Genomic DNA, 14,964 nt, shown 5'->3' with positions numbered 1-14,964 from the left:
AGTTCCTCTGTGTACTGGAGAGGGGGCAGGACAGAATGTGTGGAAGGAGGAGGGACGACCAGGCACACTTGGGTGAGCCGGGGGCAGGGAGGGGGTGGAGGTGGCTGGAGAGGCTTTATCCAGGCAGCATGGTGTTGGTTGTTACCTGTCCAGCCCCAGGATCCATCCAAGCCATTCTGCAGGGACCTTTCTTCCCCTTGACTGTCAGTTCTGGACAGAAGAGCTTGAACTCAGTCTCCCCTGAGCCCTTTCAGGAAACTGTTCTCTGGCTCCTGTGTTTTCCTGAAGCCCGACACTGAGAGTGACCCCCAGCAGGGACTGACCCCCAGCAGGGAACTGGAAATGGTTGAGAGGCTGCTGCCATCTTGTAGAAACCCTCCAGGCCCCGCAGAACTCCTTCATTTCTCCAGACCCTACCCAATACAAAGCCTTTTCCTGTTTGAAATCTGATTGAGATTCTTAAGTTCCTGTGATTAAATGTGCCCAGAAGTACCCTAAATCCTCATTCTGTCCTTCCTCCAGGAGCAGCTGCCTACACTTTTCCTTCCTGAGTCTAGATAAACACAGAGAATGGCTTGAATACTTACTAGAATTTGCTCAAGATGCGGCCCCAATCCCAAACCAGTACGACAAACACTTCATGGAGCGTGACTACACGGGCTATGTGCTGGCTCTAAACGGCCACAAGAAATACTTCTGCCTCTTCAAGCCCCAAAAAGCAGTGGAAGAGGAGGAAGCCATGGGGCCGTGCAGTGACTTTGACTCCTCCCTCCATCTGGGTGAGTGTCGAGGGAAGTCTTCCTCTGGCCTCGGACCCAGGCCCATCAAAGGAAAATTGAGCAAGCTGTCCTTATGGATGGAACGGCTGCTGGAAGGCTCCTTACAGAGGTTTTATATCCCGTCATGGCCTGACCTAGACTGACAGGGCTTCAAAAAAGAGACTCGAACTCTTCAGACTTTTTAACAGGCCCCTGTGAACAGGTATTTTTCAGGACTCAAACCATCACAATGGACAGAGTATAGATTTTAGATTATTCTTCCAGAGCAATGGCTAGAAGAATCTTTCCTTTGTCCTGTCCTATCCTAGGAGTGAAAAACACCACACGTTGACTTCCCCGGATCAGAATATTTTCCTTTGGGTCTTTTTTTCCTCATTTGAATGCCACACTATTTAAAACAGACTGTTCCTTCCCTCTTCCTTTGTCGTCTCTGCCACGTGCTCGCCCCACCCTCCCCTGTCCCATCTCTGTATCTCTCTGCTGGGCCCTGCAGTGGAGGTGTAGGGGGGGCCTCTCAAGCCAGGTGTGCTGGGCGGTCACCTGCCTCCCCCGTCCGGCCGGGGCTGTGCTTCTGCCCCAGTGCTTGTTCTTCCATTGGCACAACCCACCTCAGCTTCTGGGCCCTGCCTCTGCATCTCGAAAGAGGCCTAGTTCCAAGCAATCCTACATTAATGATTTCTCTGGTAGTGAATAGCTAAAACTATATTTGGGGGGCATCCCCCTACAACAGCTGGTCAGCCACAGTTTTAAAGGTTAAGGATGAGTGGGGGCTCTGCCTTTCAGTTCAGTTTTCTTCCCAAGACAAGAGAGGGGCAGGCTGGGCAGGGCCTGAGGCAGCACCTCTCTGAGCACCCCATCAGCTGCCCCCCAAGCACTAAAGTGTCCTCGGAGGGGTCCTCAGGGCAAGAGGTACTGTAATGACCTTGAACCATTTACCTGTATGTTTTCAGATGCCTTTCTGCCTCTGTCAGTTCTAGGGTATGGGCATTAGGAGCCATAACTTGTAATCGTGTTCTCAGAATGTAGAGATAAGCTGCCATAAGCCAGTAGATGTTCAACTGAAGACACGTTACTCCTGGTGTGAGTCAGGTTCAAGGAACCTCTTCACTCCAGTGGTGTCTCCTTAGTAAAATACCAGACACATCTTTGTATCAAGGAACTTAAAATTTCTCAGCAGTTGTATTTGAACCCTGTTACCCCAACAGTCCTGTATCTTCAAGTCCTCTTTCATGACAAGTGAGCCAAGACACGTTCTAGACTCCTGTTTTGCTCACTTTGAGCTTCTGACCTATATTTCAATGTCTCATCTTAATTGTTTTCACTCTCAACAACTGCTTCACCAGTAACAGGATCAGACCTGTCATCAGCACCCCAGCTTGCTGGGTTCCGGTGAACCATGGACTCCAGGCGGGATTCTACCAGTCAGTTAGAGAGCTTTCCTTTTATTTTTAGAGCAACCTCAAAGAGTTCAAATGTCAAAGTAAATTGTCGTTTTGTAAAGTGAAGGCTCAAAATCAGTGATGGGACAAAATAGATTAATAACTGCTATTTTCTTTAATCATAATTGCTTTAAACTAAGCCATTTGGATTGAGTGACAGTGGCAAGTAATAAATTGAGTCCAGAAATTCTTGTAGTTCATGGAATCTATAGCTTTATTTAAAAAAAAAAAAAATGAAATCACAGCCAGGCTTTATTTTTTCCACATGACCCTCTCCAAATGGGTGTTTATTTTGATAGCCCTATCGCATGGCACCTGGCCCAGGTGGGACTGATCAAGGAATTCATTTTTGGCTCTGTGATGCAAAATTATTTTCTCCATCTCCTCTGGCCAAGTTGCTTATATATGAGGAGTGGTTTGGTTCAATGGTAAGTTTTTCTTTTTTTAGTTTCTGCTACTAATGGGATTCCTGACCTTAATTTCTAAAAACCAAAACACCCCAGATCTGTTCATTTTCAAAAATTTTATTTAAAAGCATGTTCAGACTGCTGCACCTTTCATTTGCACAAAAAAAGGAAAGCAATAATGATGAAAACATTCCTAGGAAATATTTCAGTCCAAAAAAAATCATCTAGCAATCTGTTTGGGGACTGGTAGATAATGTCCCCCAAGAGAACACTGAGAAGCTTTTATTTTAAACTGACCTTGACTCTTGACTACCTAAGCCTTTCCTCCTGAATGTTTTTTCCATGAATTTGTTTACTTCTGTGTCAAATGTATGAGCCACCATCTTGCTCAGCCAGTGCTACTGTTTCTCTTTGTCATATATGTAAATCAAACAGACCCAATTTTGGCTTTAAGTTAACTTCTTGGTCTTTGGGTATCTTGGAACCGACAACACTGATGTTGTTAGAGGTAGGTTTTTCTGGTTGATACAGTTTATGTCTCATGTTTAACAGATGTGACAGTCACTGACCTGAAACAAGCCTTTGTAGACACATGGCACCCATTTAAAAAATATTTTTTCATTAGGCCCAGGTGTTGGTGGCACAGTCTGTAACGTAAAGTTCATCAGCTCCAACTAAGCAATGTGTCAGTAAGCAAGCCTGCCCTAACTCCCATGAGGCACCACAGTCTTGCTGCCATCCCTAACTAATCATGAAAATTTGGCTGTGGTTTTGAAATAATGGGTTGATTTCCTCCTCATTCAGTACATACATTTTTCCTGATATAGAAAGAAGTGGGATCTGACTGTGTTTTAAGTGGTTTGTGTTATATGGGGCAAAGGATTAGGAGCAAACACTCAAACGTTTTTTCCTAAGTGGAATTACTGAAAAGCTGGTGCAGAACAACTTGACAGATGAAACGCTGCTCACATTCAAATACCTGACCGTGTCCCCGGAAGAGAAATGCAGCCTGGCAGCTGCTGAGTCTCTCTGTTCAGTGTGTCAAGGAAGATGATTATACTCTCAAGACAGACCTGAAAAGAAGGTGAATATTTTGCACTTTTGATACTCTTAGGAACAAATAACTTATTCGGCAAATGGTGTCTTTTTTATGTTGTTTTTGTTTTGTATTGTGAAACAGGCACTGAAGCTGATGTTATTTTAAGAATCTTACAGACTGGAAACAGAAATAAACTATTTTAATGTGTGAAGATTACGGGTAGCTCTTATGTCACGAGGTGATGATTTGACAGTGTTCACATGATCAACAGAATCGAATCTGCATGTTACTCAATACATGCTTAAGATCATCACGCCTTCACTGCAGATTTCGGGTACGGCTCTCCTAGAGGGTGGGTCAGCTTGAAGAGAGGATAATGTAGCACAGGCTTAGAGGGAGTAAGTTAAGGAAGTGTATAAACAGCCCTTCGGAGGCCAGCTCATGTTACCTGGTTTAGAAGACATTCCTGCATCTTCCTGGGGTTTTGAGTGGGAATTCTCTTTATTAGGACCTGCACATTCTTTTCCTTTCACACTTTGTTTAATGTTCACGGAAGCCCTAAAACCAAGATGCAGTCCTAGGCTCCTCAGAGTAGGGGCTATATTTGAAAGGAAGATACTATAGAAATCTGGAATGTTTCTACAGTATAATTTCATAGGATTTTTTCATTCCATCCCTCCAAATTGTAGATAAACTGCATTCTCCATCCCTTTCCCCTTTATCCTCCATCACCATTCTTCAAAGGAGAAAAGAGCACAAGTACATCTTTTTTTTAAGTTAATTCAAACTCCTGAGGAATATTGGCTGTTTGGATTGGAGTTTCACTGAATGCCCTGATGGTACAGCCACCAATGACGTTTTTAGCACAATGTTTTATTGGCATCAGCTCTTCAGTTCTCAGATTTTGCTTTCACACAAGTGCTTCTGGAGAATTATCATCTGTGCAAGCTGTTGTTTCATTTTGAAGAACCTCAGGACAAGGTTCAGGCGACTGTCACTTTGGGGAGAACACACAGCATCTCGAACAGCAGGTTAGCCGCCACCAGGGCTGTGTTACCTACAAAGAGGTGAAACCCAAGCATGAGCAGCATGCAGACCACTGCCTTAGGTCAGCGTCCTGCCTGTGCTACCTGACCACCCCGTGGACATGCTTTCCCCGGCATTCTCTCCATCCAGCACCATTCAGAAATAGTATTTTAAAATTCAGAAAGCTCTGTTTACCCTGAGAACAGATTTCCCCAAAGGAAAACCTATCATCATGGTGTGTATTGTATTTATTATCTATCCTCTGAATCTAATAGGCCCAAGTCTGTAAACTGCTACATTAAAATTAGTGGGATGGCATCGGGTTTGAATCTCTCTCCTAAACCAGCTGACTCTCCTGGTTTATTAATATTTATAAATATGATTTGTGCCTTGAGAATTCACTTTTCAGTGAAATATCAAAGGTGAATGGCACTGTGCCACCCCATCACTGAACTGCAGGCTGGCTTCTCTTCTACTGATGGGTGGGGCCAGCTAATAAGCCTTAGCCGCCTCCCAGGGGTTCTGTTAGGGTTCATTAGCTCACATCTGTACAGTGTGTGTTAATAGGTTTATTTTCTTCACTGTAGGACATACTCAGTAGGTTTCCAAGTTGTCTAAAAGGACCCATCCATCTACTTACTAATTAGAGGAAGACAGTTTAAACTAGCAGCTGCCTACAGATCACACTTGTCTCCTTTACTCACCAGAAGGATCGTAGGGTGGTGAAACTTCCACGAGGTCACAACCCACCACATTCAGGCCTTGACAACCCCGGATGATCTCCAGAGCCTGTCCAAGATCAAGTTTGAGTTGTCCACAATGGTAACCACTGACAACGGAAAGCCACCAGTAGAGGCCTCCGTGGATTTCTCCCAGCCCAGACCCCCCCTTCGACTTGAAACTGTCGCTCTCCCTCAATAAACATTCACTCACCACCAGGCACCCTGAGGGATGATAGAAACCAGCTAACCAATCGCTTCAGTGCCATGCATCCAGGCAGCAGTCCCCATTTTTGGCACCAGGGACAGTTTCATGGAAGACAACCTCAGAGGTGGGGAAAGGCCCCTCTAAGGTGGAAGCACTTAGCTCAAAGAACTGACTGAGCAGAGGAGCAGGGGGAGGGCGGCCCAGGCAGAGGGAAAGACATGTGCAGAGGTGCCATGATGGAAGAAGTACTGTAGTTCAGGATAAGTGAGGGGGGTGGTTGGAAGAGCATCACTTTGCCTCCATTTTGCAGGTGAAAAGCTGAAAGGATGAAAAGCAGAGGAATGGAGTGTGTTCTAGAAAACTGGCGGGAACCAGGAAAGGCTTTGAGAGAGGCAGATAGGACCATCCTCCTTTCTGAGAGGATAGAAGATAATCAGTTCAGTTCAAGCAGTCTTCATTCATTTACTCCAATATCTGTGAGTACCTCCTACTTATATGTCAGACACTATCCTCAGTTCCAAGAAGAGTGACCAGAACAAAGGTCCGCCCCCTGGAGCTTTCCTTCCGGTTATAACCACACCCCAATTCTGCCTCCCTGTGTGTATGCTGAGCACATCTATGAGAGCTTTATTTGAGGATTTCCAAAATTCTTGAACTACCTTGGGAGGTGGTTCATCCCACTATGCATATTTTTTTTTAATTGAATCCCCCAAAAAATAAAGTTTGGTGTCTTAACATGGGGTACTACAATACTGTCCCCATAGACAGGTGGACCAGAGGCAGAAAGACCAAATAACAGACTGTTGTTACATCCAAGAAAAAAAAGGAGGGCCCTTGCCAACATCAATTGCTCATCAGTAAGGGAAAATCCAAATCTCAGCCCTGAGAACAATAAAGGCCCAAATGCTCTGATTTTAAAATCCCATCTGATTCCTGAAGACTCAATTCAAGTCCCAGGAAAGTGGGAGACTCAGTGTCCTCACCCCAAAGATGTGTCACTGGTGGAGTTCCTTACCTGACTAGGAGTAAGACCAGCAATTTCAGGTGTCCCTGTGCCCGGGGCGTAAGCAGGGTCCAAGCCATCAATATCAAAGCTGATATAAATGGGTCTGCCTCCCATCTGCTGCCTCACTTCCCCCATCAGAGGAACCAGTGACTTCAGCCAGCAGTCTTCAGCCAGGACCACCCGGAAGCCCTGGAAAGGTAGAAATTGGAGCGGAAGGTTGATAATTGGGCCTGGAGTATTTACAAGGCATTGTCTATGGGCCCACTGTATTCTCTGCTTACATGCACCTCACATTTGATCCTCAGTCTCCATGAGGAGGGAACTGTCATCCCCGTATGAGACCCATTGACTTGTGTCTGGACCTCCTTGGCTCTTTTCCAAGCCAGCAACATCTAAGGGCTTGGTTTGTTTCTGCTTGTCTCCCTTCCCCAGCAATAAGGCCTCATCTGCCTCATCAACTAGCACCCTTGCTCCTCTCTGCTCCACATGATGCAAACTCAGCTTCCATCCCCACTTTGTGAACTTGATCAGCAAAGCCCCATGAATCCATAGTTGCCATTGAATGGCTGATGGAGAGGAAGGCAGTGTGAGGGGCTGGGGACAGCAGGAGGGGCTTTCAGTCTGTCACCTGGCTCCGGCTGTATCTGTAGGTATCCAAGGTCGTGGAAGAGCCCCGGATGCCAATCTGCACCACACGTTTGCAGTCCAGGAGTCCCTCATCCACGCACCGGCGGAAAGGGGTCCCGTGATAGAGCTTCTCCCCTAGGGCCTTGTCGGCTGTGTCCATGTGAGCGTCCACATGCACCAGCCCCACAGGACCATGCCTGTTGACAACAGGGCAGCTCAGAGGCCAGGCCTCCCAGTGGGGCCCGAACACAGCAACCCTCCAGGCCACCAAGACCTAGTGACAACTCACAGCCATAGAGGGAGGGAAATCTGGCATCAATTACCAGCCTTGCAACTGGCTTCTGACTTCAAATCCCTGAGCATCTCAGAAGAAAAATAAGCTCAGATGAATCAGGCAGAAAATAGTCCTGTGCTTTAGCTGACCCTCTCTACCTCTCACTCAGAATTTTCTTTACTTAAAGACAGAGAGTGCTGGTAGCATGAGAAGATAGGGTGGTGGTTCAGGTGAGCTCGTGTGAAGGCTCAGCAAATCAACGCCACCCTTTCTTCAACTGCAGTACCAAGAAGCAGCTTCTCCCCCAGCTCTCTATAATTTCCATCAACCCTTCCAGGCACCCAAAATAAACAGACAATCCAAATCCATGCCAGGCTAGCATAGCTTCAAGAAAAGACTTGGGCCCACCCACCCCCAGCCAGAAGGCTACCCACACATCTCTCCTCAATTCTGGAGCAGCATCACCTCCGCCCATCTGTCTCTTTCTCAAAGTAACCAAAATTAGCCAACGCCTGGTAGACTTTCACTACTGGAAAAATCCATCTCCTCAACTTCTGGGAAAGGGGGCCTTTCAGGAAAAAACAGGGCCTCCCCTCAGCAAGAAACACCACAGTGCTTGTCAGTATTTGTATTTGGCCTTTGAGGCAAAACAGAAACTAAAGTTAACTGGGGTTGTGTATTTCAGTAAAGGCTCATCTTCCAAAAACAGAGGCAAATGCTGAGCCTACATAACAGAGCAGATCTAGGGCAAGCGAGGGTGGCCAAGGCGTTAATAACAAATTGTCTTGGCTCCCAGCTGGTGACTGACAGACACACCTGGAGCTCAACATTAATTTTGATCCATAGAAGCAACTCAGTGGGGAATTTCCTATCACTCCCAGTAACCTGAGCCAGCAGAAGTCACCTGATGCCCTCTAGCAGCAAACAACTCATTCTCCAGCTCCTGAATTCTGAAACCTCACTTGGGCTCCACCTTTTGGGACTTACTTTTCTGCTATCGCTTGCAATATAGGGTAGGTGATTGTATGATCTCCACCTTCAAAGAGAAAAAGAAGAAACCTTGTAATATGGATTTGGAATAAGATTTGAGAACCATGTATCACCTAGAACCATCTTCAGTTTGCCCAATTCTGCCACCTTTTCAATTAGACTGGAAGAACTGTAACCATAGCTAAAATAAGATCTTGTTCAGTGATTAAAAAATGGCCACTAAATGTCTAACATTACATTGTCATTTAAAAGAGAAAATTAAGGGACTTCCCTGGGGTCCAGTGGTTGAGACTCCATGCTTCCAATGCCAGGGTCTTGGGTTCAATCCCTGGTTGGGTAACTAAGATCCCACATACTACATGGCATGGACTAAGAGTAAACAAAATAAAATTTAAAAAATAAGAGAAAATTAAGGCTTATAATTTAAGCCTTAATATAGTCAAAGCTATGGTTTTTCCAGTAGTCATGTGTGGATATGAGAGTTGGACCATAAAGAAGGCTGAGTGCCAAAGAATATATGCTTTTAAACTGTGGTGCTGGAGAAGACTCTTGAGAGTCCCTTGGACACCAAGGAGATCAAACCAGTCAATCTTAAAGGAAACAACCCTGAATATTCGTTGGAAGGACTGATGCTGAAGCTGAAGCTTCAATACTTCAGCCATTTGATGTGATGAGCCAACTCATTGAAAAAGACCCTGATGCTGGAAAGACAGAAGACAGAAGGAGAAGGGGATGACAGAGGACAAGATGGTTGGATGGCATCGCTGACTCATGAATTTGAGCAAGCAGCAGTCCATGGGGTTGCAAGATTTGGACACAACTGAGCGACTGAACAACAACAAAATTAAGGCTGATGGGGAAAATGGCCAGAACCAGCTCTGCCCAGGTAAACTTTCTGCAGTGACACACATGCTCTGTATCTGCACTGACCAGCATGGTGGGCCCTAGCCATTGGCTATGGAAATGTGGCTCATGCAATTGAGGAACTGAATGTTTATTTTATTGCAATTCAAACAGCCACCTATGACTAGGGGCTACCATACTAGACAGCACAGGCCTAGAAAAGTATTACCATTGATAATTATTAATAATAACAAAAGCTATTATAATTGAAGCTTAAAACATGCCAGTCACAAATCTGGGCGCTTTATATGCACCTTAGTTTTATGCTTCTGACACAATATAAGAAGGTAGGTGGTGGTGTTACTATTCCCATTTTACAGATAAGGGAATGAAGCATGAATAGTTAGTGAAAGGTAGAGCTGAGATTTCAAACCATGACAGCCAGAAACTCCACTCCTTACCACTGTGCTTTGCAGGCTGCTGCTGCTGCTGCTGCTAAGTCGCTTCAGTCACGTCCGACTCTGTGCAACCCCATAGACGGCAGCCCACCAGGCTCCCTTGTCCCTGGGATTCTCCAGGGAAGAACACTGGAGTGGGTTGCCATTTCCTTCTCCAATGCATGAAAGTGAAAAATGAAAGTGAAGTTTCTCAGTCATGTCCGACTCTTCGAGATCCCATGGACTGCAGCCCACTAGGCTCCTCCATCCATGGGGTTTTCCAGGCAAGAGTACTGGAGTGGGGTGCCATTGCCTTCTCCGGCTTTGCAGGCTAGGCCCTCTTATTTGACAAAAATTAATTTGGAGGGACTTCCCTGGTGGTCCAGTGGTTAAAACTCCAAACTTCTACTGCAGGGGACACAGGTTTGATCCCTGGTTGGGGAACTAAGATCCACATGCCAAATGGTGCACCCAGTAAAATAAACAGGGCTTCCCTGTTGGCTCAGTCAGTAGTAAAGAATCTGACTGCCGATGCAGGAGACACGGGTTCAATCCCTGGTCTGGAAGATCCCATATGCCACGGAGCAACTAAGCCCTTGTGGCACAACTATTGAGTCTATGCTCCAGAGCCCAGGACTCACAACTACTGAGCCCGCGGGCTGCAACTACTGAGCCCATGCTCCCTAGAGCCCATGCTCCGAAACGAGAGAAGTGACCAGAAGCCACCGCAGTGAGAAGCCTGTGCACCACAACTAAGAGGAGCCCCTGCTCGCTGCTTTTACAGAAAAGTCCATCGAGCAACGAAGACTCAGCACAGCCAATGAAGAAATAAAATTATCTTTTAATTCCAACTGGATATTTAGAAAAAGGTACAATTTTGACTATTTGTGAACTGAAGGAGAAACTCTACAGTGACAGTGGGGCGGGATGGAGCGGGAGGATCAGAAGAAAGTTGCCCTGTAGATTAACATAGACACTGATGAGAGAAAAAAAGGCCCCCTTGCAGTTCTCGCAAATTAAGTCATTAAAACAACATCCTTGAAATAGTTAAAAAGTCATAACTAAGCCCCTGCTAGCAGCTTTCCTCAGGCACAAGATCAAGGGTTGGGACAAGGTGAGGTGGGTAGAGGCACTTGCCAAAATTGAAGGAATAAATTGAAGGATGCAAAATTGAAGGAACACTAAAAAAAAAACACCCCAAAAACAGTAATTGGGGAATTCCCTGGTGGTCCAGTGGTTATGACTCCACACTTGCAGGAAACCAGATTCAATCCCAGGTTGGGGAACTAAAATCCTGCAAGCTGCAAGGCCATAAAAAAAAAGAGAGAGAGAGAGAGAGAACTACTCAGTCATCAAGATAAATACTATTTTAATGTAACATTTTTAAAAATCAAAATCAGTGCAAGAAAAAGAATCCATAATAAAATTTTTAAAAAGATAGGATCAGCAATTACGCTATTCTGAGCCATACTGGAGCATGAAGCAAAAAGAGAAAATCAGTTGTGCATATTGTTACCTTTTTAGGAACCCCTTAAATTTTGCACTAAGATAAATGCCTCACTTGCTTCCCCCTGGCCTATCTCTGTCATCATACTAGTCCCAAAAATGTAAATATCCTCTCCCCAGGGGCTAAAATAAATGAACTAAAAATGTTCCCTTTCCTTCTGTCCCCATATTCACAGTGGTTTGCCCTGGAGAAGTAACTGTACTCCAGCTCACGATAAATAAACCCTAAGCCCAGAGAACTACACTAGCCTTGCAGCTGCCATTACCCAAGGTCAGAGGAACACAGCCAGCTGCTACGATTTTCTGATAGTCTGCTCGAATCAGGCGGCAGCTGTCCTGAAGGTTGTAAAGATTAACATTCACATCGCCTAGGTCTGCAACCTTGAGGAATTGGAAGGGAACAGCTCCTGTGCTAGGATTGGCGGTCCTAAGCATCACTGATTCTTCTCGGATCCGTCGGGGTCCAAATCTGGAAGAGGAAGAATCACTCTGTGAGTCATCCCTAAAGGTTTAGAGGCTCTCCCTGGGCCAGAGCTTTCCAGGCTCTGTGCTGGGGCTGAATGAATCTCTGTTGCAGGGTTGGGATTCATCCTATACATTGCAGCAACCCTGGTCCTTGCCCACTAGATGCCAGTAGCACCTCTTCCCACATGTTGCCATAACCAAAAATGCCTACAGACTGGGCCAAATGTGGCCGCTAGGGGGAGAGACACACCCCGATCCTCCTGCGGAGAATCACTCAAAAGTTCAAAGCTCAGTCATGTCTGACTCTTTGTGACCCCATGGACTGTGGCTCACCAGGCTCTTCTGTCCATGGGATTTTCCAGGCAAGAATACTGGAGTGGGTTGCCATTTCCTTCTCCAGGGCATCTTCCTGACCCAGGGATCGAACCAGAGTCTCCCACACTGCAGGAAGACGCTTTTCCGTCTCAGCCACCAGGGAAGTCCCTGGGAACCACTGATCTGACCTATATAGTGAAGAGATTAAAGGCACAGACTTAGAAGCCCACACATCACCAATTTACTAAATGGCATTAGATTAATGCCACCAATTTAATGGCATTGAATTTCTTAATCTCTCTGAGCTTCAGTTTCCTAATCTGTAAAGTAATAATGACATTTACCTTACTCTGCTGATATAAGTAAATTGCACTCAGTACCCACTCCAGTGTTCTTGCCTGGAGAATCCCAGGGACGGGAAAGCCTGGTGGGCTGCCGTCTATGGGGTCGCACAGAGTCGGACACGACTGAAGCGATTTAGCAGCAGCAGCAGGCATTTAACCAAAGGTGGCACTAATAACTCAGATCAGTAGTCAGCTGGAATATTGCTGAGCTGAGTCAGAAATAGCTCATGATCAACAATTGGGAAAATCGGTTTTACTGCCTCTAACTTAATCTTAGGGCTTTCGGTAAGATTGGCTTTAGATGGTAAAGAATCCACCTGCCAAAGCAGGAGACTCGGGTTGGATCGCTGGATTGGGAAGATCCCCTTGAGAAGGGAATGGCAATCCACTCCAGTATTCTTGCCTGGAGAATCCCACGGACAGCGGAGCCTGACGGGCTACAGTCCTTAGGGTAGCAAAAGAGTCTGAGAGGACTTCAGCTACTAAACAAAAACAATTTGTTCTTAATAAAACTGCTTTATTTGGCGGGCTTCACTGGCGGGCCAGTGGTTAAGACTCTGTGCTTTCACTGCAGGGGGCGCGCGTTCCATCCCTGGACGGGGAAATAAGATCCGGCATGCCACCTTGGCGCGGCCGAAAGAAACCTGACTTATTTTGAGCAAATTTTGGAGTCAGGTGATATCTAGAGGTTTTAGGAAAGGGCAGCCAGCTTCTGTTCGCAATTTAATGTCCCCTGCTTTTGTAAACCGGAAGTACCCACTGCCACCATCCCAGCTAAGCCAGGGAATGGAGAAGGCTCAGTCCCTAAACTCCCTTTCTTTACTGATGGGTGACACACGTGCTGAGCCCTTGGGATTACTTGAGGCAAACCGACCTGCTTCCCTGCTCCCAAAAGATACTCTGGGGCCAGACTCTGACTTCCAGCTCCACTCTGGGTGAGTGAAAGCGCCTCTTCATGAGTTTTGTGTGCATGGTGGCTGCCCGACACGTGTCCCCGAATCCTGCTGGCCTTACCTCGCCCCAGGCCGGTTGGAGGTCCCAATGTCCAGCGGTACCCCGACGAAGGCGGCGTCCAGCCCCTCTGGAGTGGCCTGCATCGGCAGCCGCATCATGGAGCAGATGCCCACCGATCGGGCCACGAACTCGGAACTAGGGGGTTGGTTCCGGGGGGCGTCGGAAGCCTGGCGGCTCAAGCGGCGGCTGGGGTCGCAGAGTCCCGCGATCGGACGCGCTCGGCCCCCGGGAACCAGCCTCCACGAGCCCCCGCGAGCCCCCACACCCCTGGCGCAGGTGGACGCCAGCAGCCGCAGCATCCCGCCCGCCTGCCCGCCCCGCTGGTCCCCGCAGCAGCCAGAGCCCCAGCCACCTCGGGCTCAAAGTGCAGGGGCGCCTGGGGATCACCGGCAGGGGAGGGGCTCCAGGGACCCAGCCGCTCGCTTCCCTTCACCCTTTTCTGAACTTTGGCCTCTAGCTCTTTCGGTAAATAGAACTAGGCCCGCGGTTCCCAGCTGACTTCCAGTGCGGTGCCCCCAGTGGGTAGGAGCCCCCCAGAATCCGGCCCTTGGCAGTTTCCTCTCCCAGAGTTAATACTTTTAAAACCTGAAAGACATGAAGGGGAAAGAACTTTCTCTAAGCGAGAGAAATTGGAGCTTTTTTAAGTACCAAGAAATGTCTGGATGGGAGTCTCAGGAAGCAGAAAGTCTTTCTTAAATAACCTTTTCTAAAAAGGAGTTAGAGGCCAGTGCGTGCCCAGTCGTGTCTGCCAGACTCCTCTGTCCATGGAATTTTCCAGGCGAGAATACTGGAGTGGGTTGCCATTTCTTACTCCAGGGGATCTTCCCGACAGAGGGATTGAACTTGAGTCTCTCTATTTTCTGCATTGCCAAGCAGATTCTTTACTATTGCACCACCTAGGAAGCCCCTGAGAGGTGAGCCCACTGGTTAAAAAAAAAAAAATGGGTTAGATTTGTAATGAAGTTATGGAGCCATTGGATGGTATTATATATTTTTAATCTCTAGAAGTTGAGATTGAACGGGAAAGACTGGAGTTTGCATTAGATTGGCCCCTTTAAATAAAATCACACACATTAGGGAATTCCCTGGCAGTCCAGTGGTTAAGACTCTGCAGAATCCATACTGAGGACCCAGCCATTTCCTTTTCCAGGGGATCTTCCTGATCCAGGGGTCGAACCTATGTCTCCTGCATTGGCAGGTGGGTTCTTTACCACAGTGCCCTAAAGGAAACCCCTACATATACATATACATGTACTTTTTTAGATTCTTTTCCCATATAGGTCATTACAGAGTATTAAATAGAGTTCCCCGTGCTATATAGTGTGTGCGTGCTCAGTTGCTTTAGTCGTGTCTGACTCTTTTCGACCCTATGGGATTCTCCAGGCAAGAATACTAGAATGGGTTGCCATTTCCTCCAGGGGATATTCCCAACCTAGGGATCAAACTCACATCTCCTGCGTCTCCTGCACTGCAGGCAAAGTCTTTACCGCTGAGCCACTGGGGAAGCCTGCGCTACACAGTATAGG

At 46.9% G+C, this 14,964-nt stretch overlaps 2 protein-coding genes across 2 annotated transcripts in view; one reads left to right on the top strand and one right to left on the bottom strand.

The window, feature by feature from the left end:
- The window catches only part of DNAJC16 (DnaJ heat shock protein family (Hsp40) member C16), a 37,140-nt gene extending 33,213 nt beyond the window's left edge, over positions 1 to 3,927 (top strand). Inside the window, exon 14 of the mRNA XM_068985940.1 lies at positions 523 to 3,927. Coding sequence (XP_068842041.1) covers positions 523 to 922 — 400 coding nt within the window. The 3' untranslated portion in view covers positions 923 to 3,927. The remainder of the gene's footprint in view (positions 1 to 522) is intronic.
- On the bottom strand, positions 2,738 to 13,776 carry AGMAT (agmatinase (putative)). Its single transcript, XM_068985941.1, has 7 exons — positions 13,439 to 13,776; positions 11,567 to 11,769; positions 8,512 to 8,560; positions 7,252 to 7,447; positions 6,633 to 6,812; positions 5,395 to 5,479; positions 2,738 to 4,721 (listed from the first exon to the last, which is right to left on the bottom strand). The coding sequence occupies exons 1-7, from the start codon at positions 13,735 to 13,737 to the stop codon at positions 4,648 to 4,650; spliced, it is 1,086 nt and encodes a 361-aa protein (XP_068842042.1). The 5' UTR covers positions 13,738 to 13,776; the 3' UTR covers positions 2,738 to 4,647.
- Positions 13,777 to 14,964: the final 1,188 nt, after the last annotated feature.

Source organism: Capricornis sumatraensis, chromosome 14 (genome assembly GCF_032405125.1).
Source record: "Capricornis sumatraensis isolate serow.1 chromosome 14, serow.2, whole genome shotgun sequence".
NCBI lineage: Eukaryota > Metazoa > Chordata > Mammalia > Artiodactyla > Bovidae > Capricornis > Capricornis sumatraensis.
Note: the sequence above shows the minus strand (reverse complement) of the source record. Positions and strands in the feature narration are given on the sequence as shown.